Raw genomic sequence first — 16,752 nt, 5'->3', positions numbered from 1 at the left:
TTGTGGTTAGGGCGTTGGACTAGTAACCAGCAGGTAGCCTTGTGGTTAGGGCGTTGGACTAGTAACCAGCAGGTAGCCTTGTGGTTAGGGCGTTGGACTAGTAACCAGCAGGTAGCCTTGTGGTTAGGGTGTTGGACTAGTAACCAGCAGGTAGCCTTGTGGTTAGGGTGTTGGACTAGTAACCAGCAGGTAGCCTTGTGGTTAGGGCGTTGGACTAGTAACCAGCAGGTAGCCTTGTGGTTAGAGTGTTGGACTAGTAACCAGCAGGTAGCCTTGTGGTTAGAGTGTTGGACTAGTAACCAGCAGGTAGCCTTGTGGTTAGAGTGTTGGACTAGTAACCAGCAGGTAGCCTTGTGGTTAGGGCGTTGGACTAGTAACCAGCAGGTAGCCTTGTGGTTAGAGTGTTGGACTAGTAACCAGCAGGTAGCCTTGTGGTTAGGGCGTTGGACTAGTAACCAGCAGGTAGCCTTGTGGTTAGGGCGTTGGACTAGTAACTGGAAGGTTGCAAGATTGAATCCCCGAGCTGACAAGGTACAAATCTGTCGTTCTGCGCCTTAACAAGGCAGTTAACCCACTGTTCCTAGAGTGTCATTGAAAATAAGAATTTGTTCTTAACTGACTTGCCTAGTTAAATAAAGGTAACATTTTTTAAAAAAAACTCTACTGAGGAAGATTGGAAAAAAGTGTCATGGACAGACAAATCTAATTTTGAGGTGTTCGGATCACAAAGAAGAACATTCGTGAGACGCAGAAAAAATGAAAAGATCCTGGAGGAGTGTTTGACGCCATCTGTTAAGCATGGTGGAGGCAATATGATGGTCTGGGGGTGCTTTGGTGGAGGTAAAGTGGGAGATTTACACAGGGTAAAAAGCATCTTGAAGAAGGAAGGCTATCACTCCATTTGTCAACGACATGCCATACCCTGTGGACGGCGCATAATTGGAGCCAATTTCCTCCTACAACAGGACAATGACCCAAAGCACAGCTCCAAACTATGCAATAACTATTTAGGGAAAATGCAGTCAGCTGGTATTCTGTCTATAATAAAGTGGCCAGCACAGTCATCGGATCACAACCCTATTGAGCTGTTGTGGGAGCAGCTTGACCCTATGATACGTAAGAAGTGCCCATCAAGCCAATCCAACATTTGGGAGGTGCTTCAGGAAGCATGGGGTGAAATCTCTTCAGATTACCTCAACAAACTGACAACTAGAATGTAAAGGTCTGCAAGGCTGTAATTGCTGCAAATGGAGGATTCTTTGACAAAAGCGAAGTTTGAAGGACACAATTATTATTTTAATAAAAGATCTTTGTTTATAACCTTGTCAACATCTTGACCATATTTCCTATTCATTTTGCAACTCATTTCATGTATGTTTTCATGGAAAACAAGGACCCCAAACTTTTTAATGGTAGTGCAGGTTCATGACCCTAAATGAGGAAAAGTAATTTATTTTCATGGAGAAAAAGAGGTTCACTAGTATTTTAGACAAATCAAAAGTGGAAATGGGTCAAATTGACCAACAACGTAACAGGAGGGTTAACCTCCTAAGGCCGAAGTCGAACTTCCCAACAGTTTGGGCTAACACTATGACCCCTCCGTGGAAAGGTGAGACTCTCACAAACACGTACATTGTTTTGCTCTAGGACGTCCGGAGGCCTCATAAGACTTGTCTGAAGGTCCCCTGGTACCAGTTGAACAAAATTATGGAAGTACTGAATATATGGAGACTGTTAAGAGACACAAATAAGGGGTTAAATACATGTACAAAAAAATTACAAATGTTTCCTGATCTTTCTATTATCAATCAAATTCAATCAAATGAATTTATAAAACCATTTTTACATAGCCGATGTCACAAAGTGCTACACAGAAACCCAGCCTAAAACCCCAAACAGCAAGCAATGCAGATGCATTGTCTGTTCCCATACAATTGAAGTCAGAAGTTTACATACACTTAGGTTGGAGTCATTAAAACTCGTTTTTCAACCACTCCACACATTTCTTATTGACAAACTATAGTTTTGGCAAGTTGGTTAGGACATCTACATTGTGCATGACACAAGTAATTTTTCCAACAATTGTTTACAGACAGATTATTTCACTTATAATTCACTGTATCACAATTCCAGTAGGTCAGAAGTTTACATTAACTAAGTTGACTGTGCTTTTAAACGGCTTGGAAAATTCCGAAAAAATATGTAATGGCTTTAGAAGCTTCTGACAGGCTAATTGACATCATTTGAATCAATTGGAGGTGTACCTGTGGATGTATTTCAAATCCTACCTTCAAACTCAGTGCTGTCTTGCTTGACATCATGGGAAAATCAAAAGAAATCAGCCAAGACCTCAGAAAAATTATTGTAGACCTCCACAAGTCTGGTTCATCTTTGGAGCAATTTCCAAACACCTGAAGGTAACACGTGCATCTGTACAAACAATAGTACGCAAGTATAAACAACATGGGACCACGCAGCCGTCATACCGCTCAGTAAGGAGACGTGTTCTGTCTCCTAGAGGTGAACGTTCTTTGGTGCGAAAAGTGCAAATCAATATCAGAACAACAGCAAAGGACCTTGTGAAGATGCTGAAGGAAACAGGTACAAAAGTATCTACATCCACAGTAAAACGAGTCCTATATCTTCATAACCTGAAAGGCCGCTCCGCAAGGAAGAAGCCACTGATCAAAAAGCAACATGAAAAAGCCAGACTACGGTGTGCAACTGCACATGGGGACAAAGATTGTACTTTTTGGAGAATTGTCATCTGGTCTGATGAAACAAAAATAGAACTGTTTGGTCATAATGACCATCGTTATGTTTGGAGGAAAAAGGTGGAGGCTTGCAAGCCGAAGAACACCATCCCAACCGTGAAGCACGGGGGTGGCAGCATCATGTTGTGGGAGTGCTTTGCTGCAGGAGGGACTGGTGCACTTCACAAAATAGATGGCATTATGAGGGAGGAAAATTATGTGGATATATTGTAGCAACATCTCAAAACATCAGTCAGGAAGTTTAAGCTTGGTCGCAAATGGGTCTTCCAAATGGACAATGACCCCAAGCAGACTTCCAAAGTTGTGGCAAAATGGCTTAAGGGCAAAAAATTCAAGGTATTCGAGTGGCCATCACAAAGCCCTGACCTCAATCCTATAGAAAATGTGTGGGCAGCACTGAAAAAGCGTGTGCAAGCAAGGAGGCCTACAGGGCAAAAAATTCAAGGTATTCGAGTGGCCATCACAAAGCCCTGACCTCAATCCTATAGAAAATGTGTGGGCAGCACTGAAAAAGCGTGTGCAAGCAAGGAGGCCTACAAACCTGACTCAGTTACACCAGCTCATTGTTGCTCTTATTGTAGGAAGCTTGTGGAAGGCTACCCGAAATGTTTGACCCAAGTTAAACGATATACAGGCAATGCTACCAAACACTAATGTAGTGTATGTAAACTTCTGACCCACTGGGAATGTGATGAAGGAAATAAAAGCTGAAATAAATCACTCTACTATTATTCTGACATTTCACGATCTTAAAATAAAGTGGTGATCCTAACGGACGTAAAACAGGGAATTTTTACTTGGATTAAATGTCAGGAATTGTGAAAAACTGAGATTAAATGTATTTGGCTAAGGTGTATGTCAACTTCCGACTTCAACAGTATACAGGATAGACATTTCAGAACAAACTTCATTTTATTTTTTTACGCCACTTGTAGAATCTATTTGCATACACTTCAAACAAACTGTCATCATGGAATGATCTGCTACCAGAGGTTACTCAGTTATGTATAGAGTCATGTCATCATGGAATGATCTGTTACCAGAGGTTACTCAGTTATGTATAGAGTCATGTCATCATGGAATGCTCTGTTACCAGAGGTTACTCAGTTATGTATAGAGTCATGTCATCATGGAATGTTCTGTTACCAGAGGTTACTCAGTTATGTACAGAGTCATGTCATCATGGAATGCTCTGCTACCAGAGGTTACTCAGTTATGTATAGAGCCATGTCATCATGGAATGATCTGTTACCAGAGGTTACTCAGTTATGTATAGAGCCATGTCATCATGGAATGATCTGTTACCAGAGGTTACTCAGTTATGTATAGAGTCATGTCATCATGGAATGCTCTGCTACCAGAGGTTACTCAGTTATGTATAGAGCCATGTCATCATGGAATGCTCTGTTACCAGAGGTTATTCAGTTATGTATAGAGCCATGTCATCATGGAATGATCTGTTACCAGAGGTTACTCAGTTATGTATAGAGTCATGTCATCATGGAATGCTCTGCTACCAGAGGTTACTCAGTTATGTATAGAGCCATGTCATCATGGAATGATCTGTTACCAGAGGTTACTCAGTTATGTATAGAGTCATGTCATCATGGAATGTTCTGTTACCAGAGGTTACTCAGTTATGTATAGAGTCATGTCATCATGGAATGATCTGTTACCAGAGGTTACTCAGTTATGTATAGAGTCATGTCATCATGGAATGTTCTGTTACCAGAGGTTACTCAGTTATGTATAGAGTCATGTCATCATGGAATGATCTGTTACCAGAGGTTACTCAGTTATGTATAGAGTCATGTCATCATGGAATGATCTGTTACCAGAGGTTACTCAGTTATGTATAGAGTCATGTCATCATGGAATGATCTGTTACCAGAGGTTACTCAGTTATGTATAGAGTCATGTCATCATGGAATGATCTGTTACCAGAGGTTACTCAGTTATGTATAGAGTCATGTCATCATGGAATGATCTGTTACCAGAGGTTACTCAGTTATGTATAGAGTCATGTCATCATGGAATGTTCTGTTACCAGAGGTTACTCAGTTATGTATAGAGTCATGTCATCATGGAATGATCTGTTACCAGAGGTTACTCAGTTATGTATAGAGTCATGTCATCATGGAATGCTCTGCTACCAGAGGTTACTCAGTTATGTACAGAGTCATGTCATCATGGAATGATCTGTTACCAGAGGTTACTCAGTTATGTATAGAGTCATGTCATCATGGAATGCTCTGTTACCAGAGGTTACTCAGTTATGTATAGAGGCATGTCATCATGGAATGATCTGTTACCAGAGGTTACTCAGTTATGTATAGAGTCATGTCATCATGGAATGCTCTGTTACCAGAGGTTACTCAGTTATGTATAGAGTCATGTCATCATGGAATGTTCTGTTACCAGAGGTTACTCAGTTATGTATAGAGTCATGTCATCATGGAATGCTCTGTTACCAGAGGTTACTCAGTTATGTATAGAGGCATGTCATCATGGAATGATCTGTTACCAGAGGTTACTCAGTTATGTATAGAGTCATGTCATCATGGAATGTTCTGTTACCAGAGGTTACTCAGTTATGTATAGAGTCATGTCATCATGGAATGATCTGTTACCAGAGGTTACTCAGTTATGTATAGAGTCATGTCATCATGGAATGTTCTGTTACCAGAGGTTACTCAGTTATGTATAGAGGCATGTCATCATGGAATGATCTGTTACCAGAGGTTACTCAGTTATGTATAGAGTCATGTCATCATGGAATGATCTGTTACCAGAGGTTACTCAGTTATGTATAGAGTCATGTCATCATGGAATGCTCTGCCACCAGAGGTTACTCAGTTATGTATAGAGTCATGTCATCATGGAATGATCTGTTACCAGAGGTTACTCAGTTATGTATAGAGTCATGTCATCATGGAATGATCTGTTACCAGAGGTTACTCAGTTATGTACAGAGTCATGTCATCATGGAATGATCTGTTACCAGAGGTTACTCAGTTATGTATAGAGTCATGTCATCATGGAATGATCTGTTACCAGAGGTTACTCAGTTATGTATAGAGTCATGTCATCATGGAATGATCTGTTACCAGAGGTTACTCAGTTATGTACAGAGTCATGTCATCATGGAATGATCTGTTACCAGAGGTTACTCAGTTATGTACAGAGTCATGTCATCATGGAATGCTCTGCCACTAGAGGTTACTCAGTTATGTACAGAGTCATGTCATCATGGAATGATCTGCCACTAGAGGTTACTCAGTTATGTACAGAGTCATGTCATCATGGAATGCTCTGCCACTAGAGGTTACTCAGTTATGTACAGAGTCATGTCATCATGGAATGATCTGCCACCAGAGGTTACTCAGTTATGTATAGAGTCATGTCATCATGGAATGATCTGTTACCAGAGGTTACTCAGTTATGTATAGAGCCATGTCATCATGGAATGCTCTGTTACCAGAGGTTACTCAGTTATGTACAGAGGCATGTCATCATGGAATGATCTGCCACCAGAGGTTATTCAGTTATGTATAGAGTCATGTCATCATGGAATGATCTGCCACCAGAGGTTACTCAGTTATGTATAGAGTCATGTCATCATGGAATGATCTGTTACCAGAGGTTACTCAGTTATGTATAGAGCCATGTCATCATGGAATGCTCTGTTACCAGAGGTTACTCAGTTATGTACAGAGGCATGTCATCATGGAATGCTCTGTTACCAGAGGTTACTCAGTTATGTATAGAGTCATGTCATCATGGAATGCTCTGTTACCAGAGGTTACTCAGTTATGTACAGAGTCATGTCATCATGGAATGCTCTGTTACCAGAGGTTACTCAGTTATGTATAGAGTCATGTCATCATGGAATGCTCTGCTACCAGAGGTTACTCAGTTATGTATAGAGTCATGTCATCATGGAATGTTCTGTTACCAGAGGTTACTCAGTTATGTATAGAGCCATGTCATCATGGAATGATCTGTTACCAGAGGTTACTCAGTTATGTATAGAGCCATGTCATCATGGAATGTTCTGTTACCAGAGGTTACTCAGTTATGTATAGAGCCATGTCATCATGGAATGATCTGTTACCAGAGGTTACTCAGTTATGTATAGAGCCATGTCATCATGGAATGATCTGTTACCAGAGGTTACTCAGTTATGTACAGAGTCATGTCATCATGGAATGATCTGTTACCAGAGGTTACTCAGTTATGTATAGAGCCATGTCATCATGGAATGATCTGTTACCAGAGGTTACTCAGTTATGTATAGAGCCATGTCATCATGGAATGATCTGTTACCAGAGGTTACTCAGTTATGTATAGAGCCATGTCATCATGGAATGTTCTGTTACCAGAGGTTACTCAGTTATGTATAGAGCCATGTCATCATGGAATGATCTGTTACCAGAGGTTACTCAGTTATGTATAGAGCCATGTCATCATGGAATGATCTGTTACCAGAGGTTACTCAGTTATGTACAGAGTCATGTCATCATGGAATGATCTGTTACCAGAGGTTACTCAGTTATGTATAGAGTCATGTCATCATGGAATGTTCTGTTACCAGAGGTTACTCAGTTATGTATAGAGCCATGTCATCATGGAATGATCTGTTACCAGAGGTTACTCAGTTATGTATAGAGCCATGTCATCATGGAATGTTCTGTTACCAGAGGTTACTCAGTTATGTATAGAGCCATGTCATCATGGAATGATCTGTTACCAGAGGTTACTCAGTTATGTATAGAGCCATGTCATCATGGAATGATCTGTTACCAGAGGTTACTCAGTTATGTACAGAGTCATGTCATCATGGAATGATCTGTTACCAGAGGTTACTCAGTTATGTATAGAGCCATGTCATCATGGAATGATCTGTTACCAGAGGTTACTCAGTTATGTATAGAGCCATGTCATCATGGAATGATCTGTTACCAGAGGTTACTCAGTTATGTATAGAGCCATGTCATCATGGAATGTTCTGTTACCAGAGGTTACTCAGTTATGTATAGAGCCATGTCATCATGGAATGATCTGTTACCAGAGGTTACTCAGTTATGTATAGAGCCATGTCATCATGGAATGATCTGTTACCAGAGGTTACTCAGTTATGTATAGAGTCATGTCATCATGGAATGATCTGTTACCAGAGGTTACTCAGTTATGTATAGAGCCATGTCATCATGGAATGATCTGTTACCAGAGGTTACTCAGTTATGTATAGAGTCATGTCATCATGGAATGATCTGTTACCAGAGGTTACTCAGTTATGTATAGAGTCATGTCATCATGGAATGATCTGTTACCAGAGGTTACTCAGTTATGTATAGAGTCATGTCATCATGGAATGATCTGTTACCAGAGGTTACTCAGTTATGTATAGAGCCATGTCATCATGGAATGTTCTGTTACCAGAGGTTACTCAGTTATGTATAGAGCCATGTCATCATGGAATGATCTGTTACCAGAGGTTACTCAGTTATGTATAGAGCCATGTCATCATGGAATGATCTGTTACCAGAGGTTACTCAGTTATGTACAGAGTCATGTCATCATGGAATGATCTGTTACCAGAGGTTACTCAGTTATGTATAGAGTCATGTCATCATGGAATGTTCTGTTACCAGAGGTTACTCAGTTATGTATAGAGCCATGTCATCATGGAATGATCTGTTACCAGAGGTTACTCAGTTATGTATAGAGCCATGTCATCATGGAATGTTCTGTTACCAGAGGTTACTCAGTTATGTATAGAGCCATGTCATCATGGAATGATCTGTTACCAGAGGTTACTCAGTTATGTATAGAGCCATGTCATCATGGAATGATCTGTTACCAGAGGTTACTCAGTTATGTACAGAGTCATGTCATCATGGAATGATCTGTTACCAGAGGTTACTCAGTTATGTATAGAGTCATGTCATCATGGAATGATCTGTTACCAGAGGTTACTCAGTTATGTATAGAGCCATGTCATCATGGAATGATCTGTTACCAGAGGTTACTCAGTTATGTATAGAGTCATGTCATCATGGAATGTTCTGTTACCAGAGGTTACTCAGTTATGTATAGAGTCATGTCATCATGGAATGATCTGTTACCAGAGGTTACTCAGTTATGTATAGAGTCATGTCATCATGGAATGATCTGTTACCAGAGGTTACTCAGTTATGTACAGAGTCATGTCATCATGGAATGATCTGTTACCAGAGGTTACTCAGTTATGTATAGAGCCATGTCATCATGGAATGATCTGTTACCAGAGGTTACTCAGTTATGTATAGAGTCATGTCATCATGGAATGATCTGTTACCAGAGGTTACTCAGTTATGTATAGAGTCATGTCATCATGGAATGATCTGTTACCAGAGGTTACTCAGTTATGTATAGAGCCATGTCATCATGGAATGTTCTGTTACCAGAGGTTACTCAGTTATGTATATAGTCATGTCATCATGGAATGATCTGTTACCAGAGGTTACTCAGTTATGTATAGAGTCATGTCATCATGGAATGATCTGTTACCAGAGGTTACTCAGTTATGTATAGAGTCATGTCATCATGGAATGCTCTGTTACCAGAGGTTACTCAGTTATGTATAGAGTCATGTCATCATGGAATGATCTGTTACCAGAGGTTACTCAGTTATGTATAGAGTCATGTCATCATGGAATGCTCTGTTACCAGAGGTTACTCAGTTATGTATAGAGTCATGTCATCATGGAATGATCTGTTACCAGAGGTTACTCAGTTATGTATAGAGTCATGTCATCATGGAATGCTCTGTTACCAGAGGTTACTCAGTTATGTATAGAGTCATGTCATCATGGAATGTTCTGTTACCAGAGGTTACTCAGTTATGTATAGAGTCATGTCATCATGGAATGCTCTGTTACCAGAGGTTACTCAGTTATGTATAGAGTCATGTCATCATGGAATGCTCTGTTACCAGAGGTTACTCAGTTATGTATAGAGTCATGTCATCATGGAATGATCTGTTACCAGAGGTTACTCAGTTATGTATAGAGTCATGTCATCATGGAATGTTCTGCCACCAGAGGTTACTCAGTTATGTATAGAGTCATGTCATCATGGAATGTTCTGCTACCAGAGGTTACTCAGTTATGTATAGAGTCATGTCATCATGGAATGTTCTGCTACCAGAGGTTACTCAGTTATGTATAGAGTCATGTCATCATGGAATGTTCTGCTACCAGAGGTTACTCAGTTATGTATAGAGTCATGTCATCATGGAATGTTCTGTTACCAGAGGTTACTCAGTTATGTATAGAGTCATGTCATCATGGAATGTTCTGCCACCAGAGGTTACTCAGTTATGTACAGAGTCATGTCATCATGGAATGTTCTGCCACCAGAGGTTACTCAGTTATGTATAGAGTCATGTCATCATGGAATGTTCTGCCACCAGAGGTTACTCAGTTATGTACAGAGTCATGTCATCATGGAATGTTCTGCCACCAGAGGTTACTCAGTTATGTATAGAGTCATGTCATCATGGAATGCTCTGCCACCAGAGGTTACTCAGTTATGTATATAGTCATGTCATCATGGAATGATCTGCTACCAGAGGTTACTCAGTTATGTACAGAGTCATGTCATCATGGAATGCTCTGTTACCAGAGGTTACTCAGTTATGTATAGAGTCATGTCATCATGGAATGATCTGTTACCAGAGGTTACTCAGTTATGTATAGAGTCATGTCATCATGGAATGCTCTGTTACCAGAGGTTACTCAGTTATGTATAGAGTCATGTCATCATGGAATGTTCTGTTACCAGAGGTTACTCAGTTATGTATAGAGTCATGTCATCATGGAATGATCTGTTACCAGAGGTTACTCAGTTATGTATAGAGTCATGTCATCATGGAATGATCTGTTACCAGAGGTTACTCAGTTATGTATAGAGTCATGTCATCATGGAATGTTCTGCCACCAGAGGTTACTCAGTTATGTACAGAGTCATGTCATCATGGAATGATCTGTTACCAGAGGTTACTCAGTTATGTATAGAGTCATGTCATCATGGAATGCTCTGCTACCAGAGGTTACTCAGTTTTGTATAGAGTCATGTCATCATGGAATGATCTGTTACCAGAGGTTACTCAGTTATGAATAGAGGCATGTCATCATGGAATGATCTGTTACCAGAGGTTACTCAGTTATGTATAGAGTCATGTCATCATGGAATGTTCTGTTACCAGAGGTTACTCAGTTATGTATATAGTCATGTTATCATGGAATGCTCTGCCACCAGAGGTTACTCAGTTATGTATAGAGTCATGTCATCATGGAATGCTCTGTTACCAGAGGTTACTCAGTTATGTACAGAGTCATGTCATCATGGAATGTTCTGTTTACCAGAGGTTACTCAGTTATGTACAGAGTCATGTCATCATGGAATGCTCTGCCACCAGAGGTTACTCAGTTATGTACAGAGTCATGTCATCATGGAATGTTCTGTTTACCAGAGGTTACTCAGTTATGTATAGAGTCATGTCATCATGGAATGCTCTGCTGTCAGAGGTTACTCAGTTATGTACAGAGACATGTCATCATGGAATGCTCTGTTACCAGAGGTTACTCAGTTATGTATAGAGTCATTTCATCATGGAATGTTCTGTTACCAGAGGTTACTCAGTTATGTACAGAGTCATGTCATCATGGAATGCTCTGTTACCAGAGGTTACTCAGTTATGTATAGAGTCATGTCATCATGGAATGTTCTGCCACCAGAGGTTACTCAGTTATGTATAGAGTCATGTCATCGTGGAATGTTCTGTTACCAGAGGTTACTCAGTTATGTATAGAGTCATGTCATCATGGAATGTTCTGTTACCAGAGGTTACTCAGTTATGTACAGAGTCATGTCATCATGGAATGTTCTGTTACCAGAGGTTACTCAGTTATGTACAGAGTCATGTCATCATGGAATGCTCTGTTACCAGAGGTTACTCAGTTATGTATAGAGTCATGTCATCATGGAATGTTCTGTTACCAGAGGTTACTCAGTTATGTATAGAGTCATGTCATCGTGGAATGTTCTGTTACCAGAGGTTACTCAGTTATGTACAGAGTCATTTCATCATGGAATGTTCTGCCACCAGAGGTTACTCAGTTATGTATAGAGCTATACTACACATCTGATGTCTTGGAGCTCTACCACTCAGCTGAAGTCCTGGAGATCTACCACTCAGCTGAAGTCCTGGAGCTCTACCACTCAGCTGAAGTCCTGGAGATCTACCACTCAGCTGAAGTCCTGGAGCTCTACCACTCAGCTGAAGTCCTGGAGATCTACCACACATCTGAAGTCCTGGAGATCTACCACTCAGCTGAAGTCCTGGAGATCTACCACTCAGCTGAAGTCCTGGAGCTCTACCACTCAACTGAAGTCCTGGAGCTCTACCACTCAGCTGAAGTCCTGGAGATCTACCACTCAGCTGAAGTCCTGGAGCTCTACCACTCAGCTGAATCCCTGTTATCCTGTCCTTAAAGCAGCGCAGTGAAATGTCATCATGAAATGTCATCCTGCTATCCTGTCTTTAAAGCAGTGCAGTGAAATGTCATTCTGCTATCCTGTCTTTAAAGCAGCGCAGTGAAATGTCATCCTGCTATCCTGTCTTTAAAGCAGCGCAGTGAAATGTCATCCTGTTATCCTGTCTTTAAAGCAGCGCAGTGAAATGTCATCCTGCTATCCTGTCTTTAAAGCAGCGCAGTGAAATGTCATCCTGCTATCCTGTCTTTAAAGCAACACAGTGAAATGTCATCCTGCTAACCTGTCTTTAAAGCAGCACAGTGAAATGTCATCCTGCTATCCTGTCTTTAAAGCAGCGCAGTGAAATGTCATCCTGCTATCCTGTCTTTAAAGCAGCGCAGTGAAATGTCATCCTGCTATCCTGTCTTTAAAGCAGCACAGTGAAATGTCATCCTGCTAACCTGTCTTTAAAGCAGCGCAGTGATGATACGTTATTACAATAGAGGCAATAATATCCACAGTGGCCCGTAGAGACCGTCCCATTACGCCTGTCTCTGATTGGATAACTCTAGTCCACCATGCCCTGCAGCTGTCTTTGTGAGTATAAAACTCAGTGTAGGTGTCTGCTCAGGTCTCAGGTCAGGGAGTGAAACCCCTTCAGAGTGTGTGTGAGAGAGTGTGATGCAGCTGCTGTGGGTGGTAGTGGTGGGGTTGTTAGGAGTCTTTGGGGCAGAGGGAACGGAGGCTGTCTGTCGGATGCTGGGGAGCCCAGAGTTCCCTCTGCTGTCCAAGGAAGGAGACGTGACTATAGGAGGAGCCTTTTCCATCCACAGCAAAACCACACAGCCCCCGCTCTCCTTCACAGAAACACCACCCCCTCTCACCTGCTCCAGGTAAGCTCCTTCACAGACACCACCTCTCAAATTCTCCAAGTAAGCTCCTCCTTGGTTACAGTTTATTGAATATTTGGCTATATAAATATTATACGTTTTTATTTTTTTATTATCAAATTAAACACAACATTTGTGGTTGTATGCTCATGATTGGTAAAACTTCAACTGATCTCTTTCTTGACCTTTCCTCTAGTGTAAACCTCAGAGAGTTCCGGTTTGCTCAGACCATGATCTTCGCCATCGAGGAGATCAACAGCAGTGACACTCTGCTTCCGAATGTCTCTATTGGATATCGTATTTATGACAACTGCGGCTCGACTCTGTACTCTATACGTGCGGCCATGGCCCTGATGAACGGTCAGGAGAGGACGGTGGGAAAGACCTGCTTCGGCCAAACAGCAGTTCACGCCATCATCGGAGAGTCAGAGTCCTCCTCCACTATAGTGATGTCACGCACCACCGGTCCATTCCAAATACCTGTGGTAGGAGGCCCTATAGGACAAGCAATTATACGAGAATTTAAGTCTATCTTGTTTTAGTGTATTCAGTTCCGTCTCTTTCTCTCTCCCTCTGTCTCTCCCTTTCTCTTTCTCTCCCAATCCCTGTCTCTCTCCCTTTCTCTCTCTCTCTCCATGTCTCTCTCGTCCTCTCTCTCTTCTGTAGATCAGCCACTCTGCCACATGTGAGTGCCTTAGCAGCAGGAAGGAGTACCCTTCTTTCTTCCGAACCATCGCCAGTGACTTCTATCAGAGCAGAGCCCTGGCCCAGCTGGTCAAGTACTTCGGCTGGAGCTGGGTGGGAGCGGTCAACAGTGATAGTGACTATGGCAACAGCGGTATGGCTATCTTCCTGGCTTCAGCCCAGGAGGAGGGTGTCTGTGTGGAATACTCAGAGAAGTTCAGCCGGACGGAGCCAGAGAAGCTGTTAAACGTTGTTAATGTGATCCGAGGTGGGAAGGCCAAGGTGATCGTAGGCTTTCTGGCCCACGTGGAGATGAACAACCTGCTGGAGGAGCTCAGTCTGCAGAACATCACTGGCCTACAGTTTATTGGTGTGGAGGCCTGGATCACTGCAGACAGCCTGGTCACCCCTACTAGCTACAGTGTGCTGGGGGGTTCACTGGGGTTCGCTGTCCAGAAGGCCAACATCAGCGGCTTCTCTGACTTTGTGATAAAGCAGTTCTGGGACACGGCATTTCAATGCACAGAGACAAGCCACCAGGAGAATGCAACAGTGAGTAGTCCTTGTAGTGAGTATCAGGATCTGATAGAGCTGAGAGATTATAATGCAGACGTGGAAGAGCTCAGATACTCTAGTAATATCTATAAAGCCATATATGCAGTGGCCCACTCCATGCACAGCTTGCTGAAGTGCAAAGAGGGACGCGGATGTGATCAAAATGTGAGAACTGAACCTTGGCAGGTAACAGCAACTAAAAACCATCCATTCTCTATTCCTCACTGCCAGTATATCTCAAAATAAAAAAGCTCATACTTGTTCCTTTTTTCCCCAGGTAGTGGAGTCTCTGAAGCAGGTGAATTTCACCATAAAGACAGGGGACCAGGTGTGGTTTGACAGTACAGGTGCTGCAGCAGCCAAGTACGAGGTGGTGAACTGGCAGCGTGGGCCAGACGGAGGGGTCCAGTTTAAACCAGTGGGCTACTATGATGCCTCCCTACCCCCTGGACAACAGTTTGTCCTCAGGACAGAGGACATCATTTGGCCTGGGGGGCTCCAACAGGTACAGTAAATAGGTGCCAACAGAGTAAAACGAACTAATTTACAAACACAACTTTGCACAACTAACAGAAGCTTAGCGGTTAGAGCGTTGGGCCAGTAACTGATAGGTTGCTGGTTCAGAAATCCAAGCGTACAAGGTTAAATATCTGTCGATATGCCCATGAGCAAGGCATTTCACCCTAATTAGCTCCAGGTTCTCGGTACTACTATGACTGACCCTGTAAAACAACACATTTCACTCCACCTATCCGGTGTACGTGAATATAAAACATCCTTTCCTTCCTTATTGCGTGGCTCATTATTACAATTGAAAACATTTATGTAACAAACCCTGCTGGAGTAAAACATGTAACATTTACAGTAAACCGTGTATGCTCTCTGTACCCCTAAAGATGCCCTTGTCAGTGTGCAGTGAGAGCTGTCCCCCAGGCACTCGTAAGGCTGTACAGAAAGGAAAGCCCGTATGCTGTTATGACTGTGTCCCATGTTCAGAGGGAGAGATCAGCAACGCTACAGGTACCACAAGCCCAACATTCATTCTACACAGAACTTACACAAATTGCGCGATGTGTGTCCTAATCCAGTTTTTCAGAGTTCAGTCCTTGGTCAATGTAATGTCTAGATTATGACATCATGTGTTCTACTTTACTACTCATCATAACTAATCATGATTTCCTTTCAGATTCTAATGGCTGCATACACTGCCCTGATGTGTACTGGTCCAATCTTGGCAGAGACAAATGTATATTTAAAGCTATTGAGTTCCTGACCTTTACTGAGGTCATGGGGATTGTACTTCTGCTTTTCTCCTTGTTGGGAGTGTTTCTAACTGGGCTTGTGGCTATTCTCTACTTGATAAAGAAAGACACTCCCATCGTCAGGGCCAACAACTCTGAGCTGAGCTTCCTGCTGCTCTTCTCCTTGACTCTGTGTTTTCTGTGCTCTCTTACTTTCATTGGCCGGCCCTCTGAGTGGTCCTGTATGCTGCGTCACACAGCGTTTGGGATCACCTTCGTCCTCTGCATCTCTTGTGTTCTGGGGAAAACAATAGTGGTGTTGATGGCCTTCAGGGCTACGCTTCCAGCCAGTAATTTCATGAAATGGTTTGGTCCTCAACAGCAGAGACTCAGTGTTCTGGCTTTCACTCTCATACAGGTCCTGATCTGTGCTCTTTGGTTAACAGTCTCCCCTCCTTTCCCATACAATAATATGAAAACCTACAAGGAAAAGATCATTCTAGAGTGTGATGTGGGGTCAGCTATTGGTTTCTGGGCTGTGTTGGGGTATATAGGACTCCTGTCTCTCTTGTGCTTTGTGCTGGCTTTTCTGGCTCGGAAGCTGCCTGATAACTTCAATGAGGCCAAATTCATCACCTTCAGCATGCTCATATTCTGTGCAGTCTGGATCACCTTTATCCCAGCTTATGTCAGCTCTCCTGGGAAGTTCACTGTAGCTGTGGAGATCTTTGCTATTCTGGCCTCTAGTTATGGAATGCTCTTCTGTATATTTGCACCTAAATGTTATATAATCCTGTTTAAACCTGAGCTAAATACCAAGAAACACATGATGGGGAATATGAAATGAAATTAAAACTTACAATAAAAACATGTAATGATGCTTTTCCTAAAATCTTTCCTTGTGCTGCTCTGCTGGAACACGTAAAACTTGTCATTGGAAATGTGTTAAGCTTCAATGCTATTCTGTCAACATACAGTACATGCACCCCACTGTTCGTGAAAGACACACAAGCAAATGGCATGTCCTTATTCTGGCAAATAAGCCACTGGGTCTTTCCACGAAATGAGTACCTTTCGGCTATTGTA

The 16,752-nt window shown here is 42.1% G+C and overlaps 1 protein-coding gene across 2 annotated transcripts; it reads left to right on the top strand.

Moving 5' to 3' along the window:
- Positions 1–2,557: 2,557 nt before the first annotated feature.
- Positions 2,558–16,529, top strand: LOC139549486 (extracellular calcium-sensing receptor-like). Of its 2 annotated transcripts, XM_071360042.1 has the most exons (7): positions 2,558–2,666; positions 13,089–13,189; positions 13,383–13,671; positions 13,853–14,611; positions 14,703–14,930; positions 15,322–15,445; positions 15,612–16,529. In XM_071360042.1, exons 1-7 carry the CDS (start codon positions 2,586–2,588, stop codon positions 16,511–16,513), a joined length of 2,484 nt encoding a protein of 827 aa, XP_071216143.1. In that variant the 5' UTR covers positions 2,558–2,585; the 3' UTR covers positions 16,514–16,529. The 2 variants fall into 2 exon arrangements, with proteins under 2 accessions (XP_071216143.1, XP_071216142.1); XM_071360041.1 differs by lacking the exon at positions 2,558–2,666 and having other exon boundaries at positions 12,276–13,189.
- Positions 16,530–16,752: the final 223 nt, after the last annotated feature.

The sequence above is a fragment of the Salvelinus alpinus genome, chromosome 22, assembly GCF_045679555.1.
Source record: "Salvelinus alpinus chromosome 22, SLU_Salpinus.1, whole genome shotgun sequence".
Classification (NCBI taxonomy): domain Eukaryota; kingdom Metazoa; phylum Chordata; class Actinopteri; order Salmoniformes; family Salmonidae; genus Salvelinus; species Salvelinus alpinus.
The sequence above is the reverse complement of the archived record's forward strand: the minus strand, read 5'-3'. Positions and strand labels throughout refer to the sequence as shown.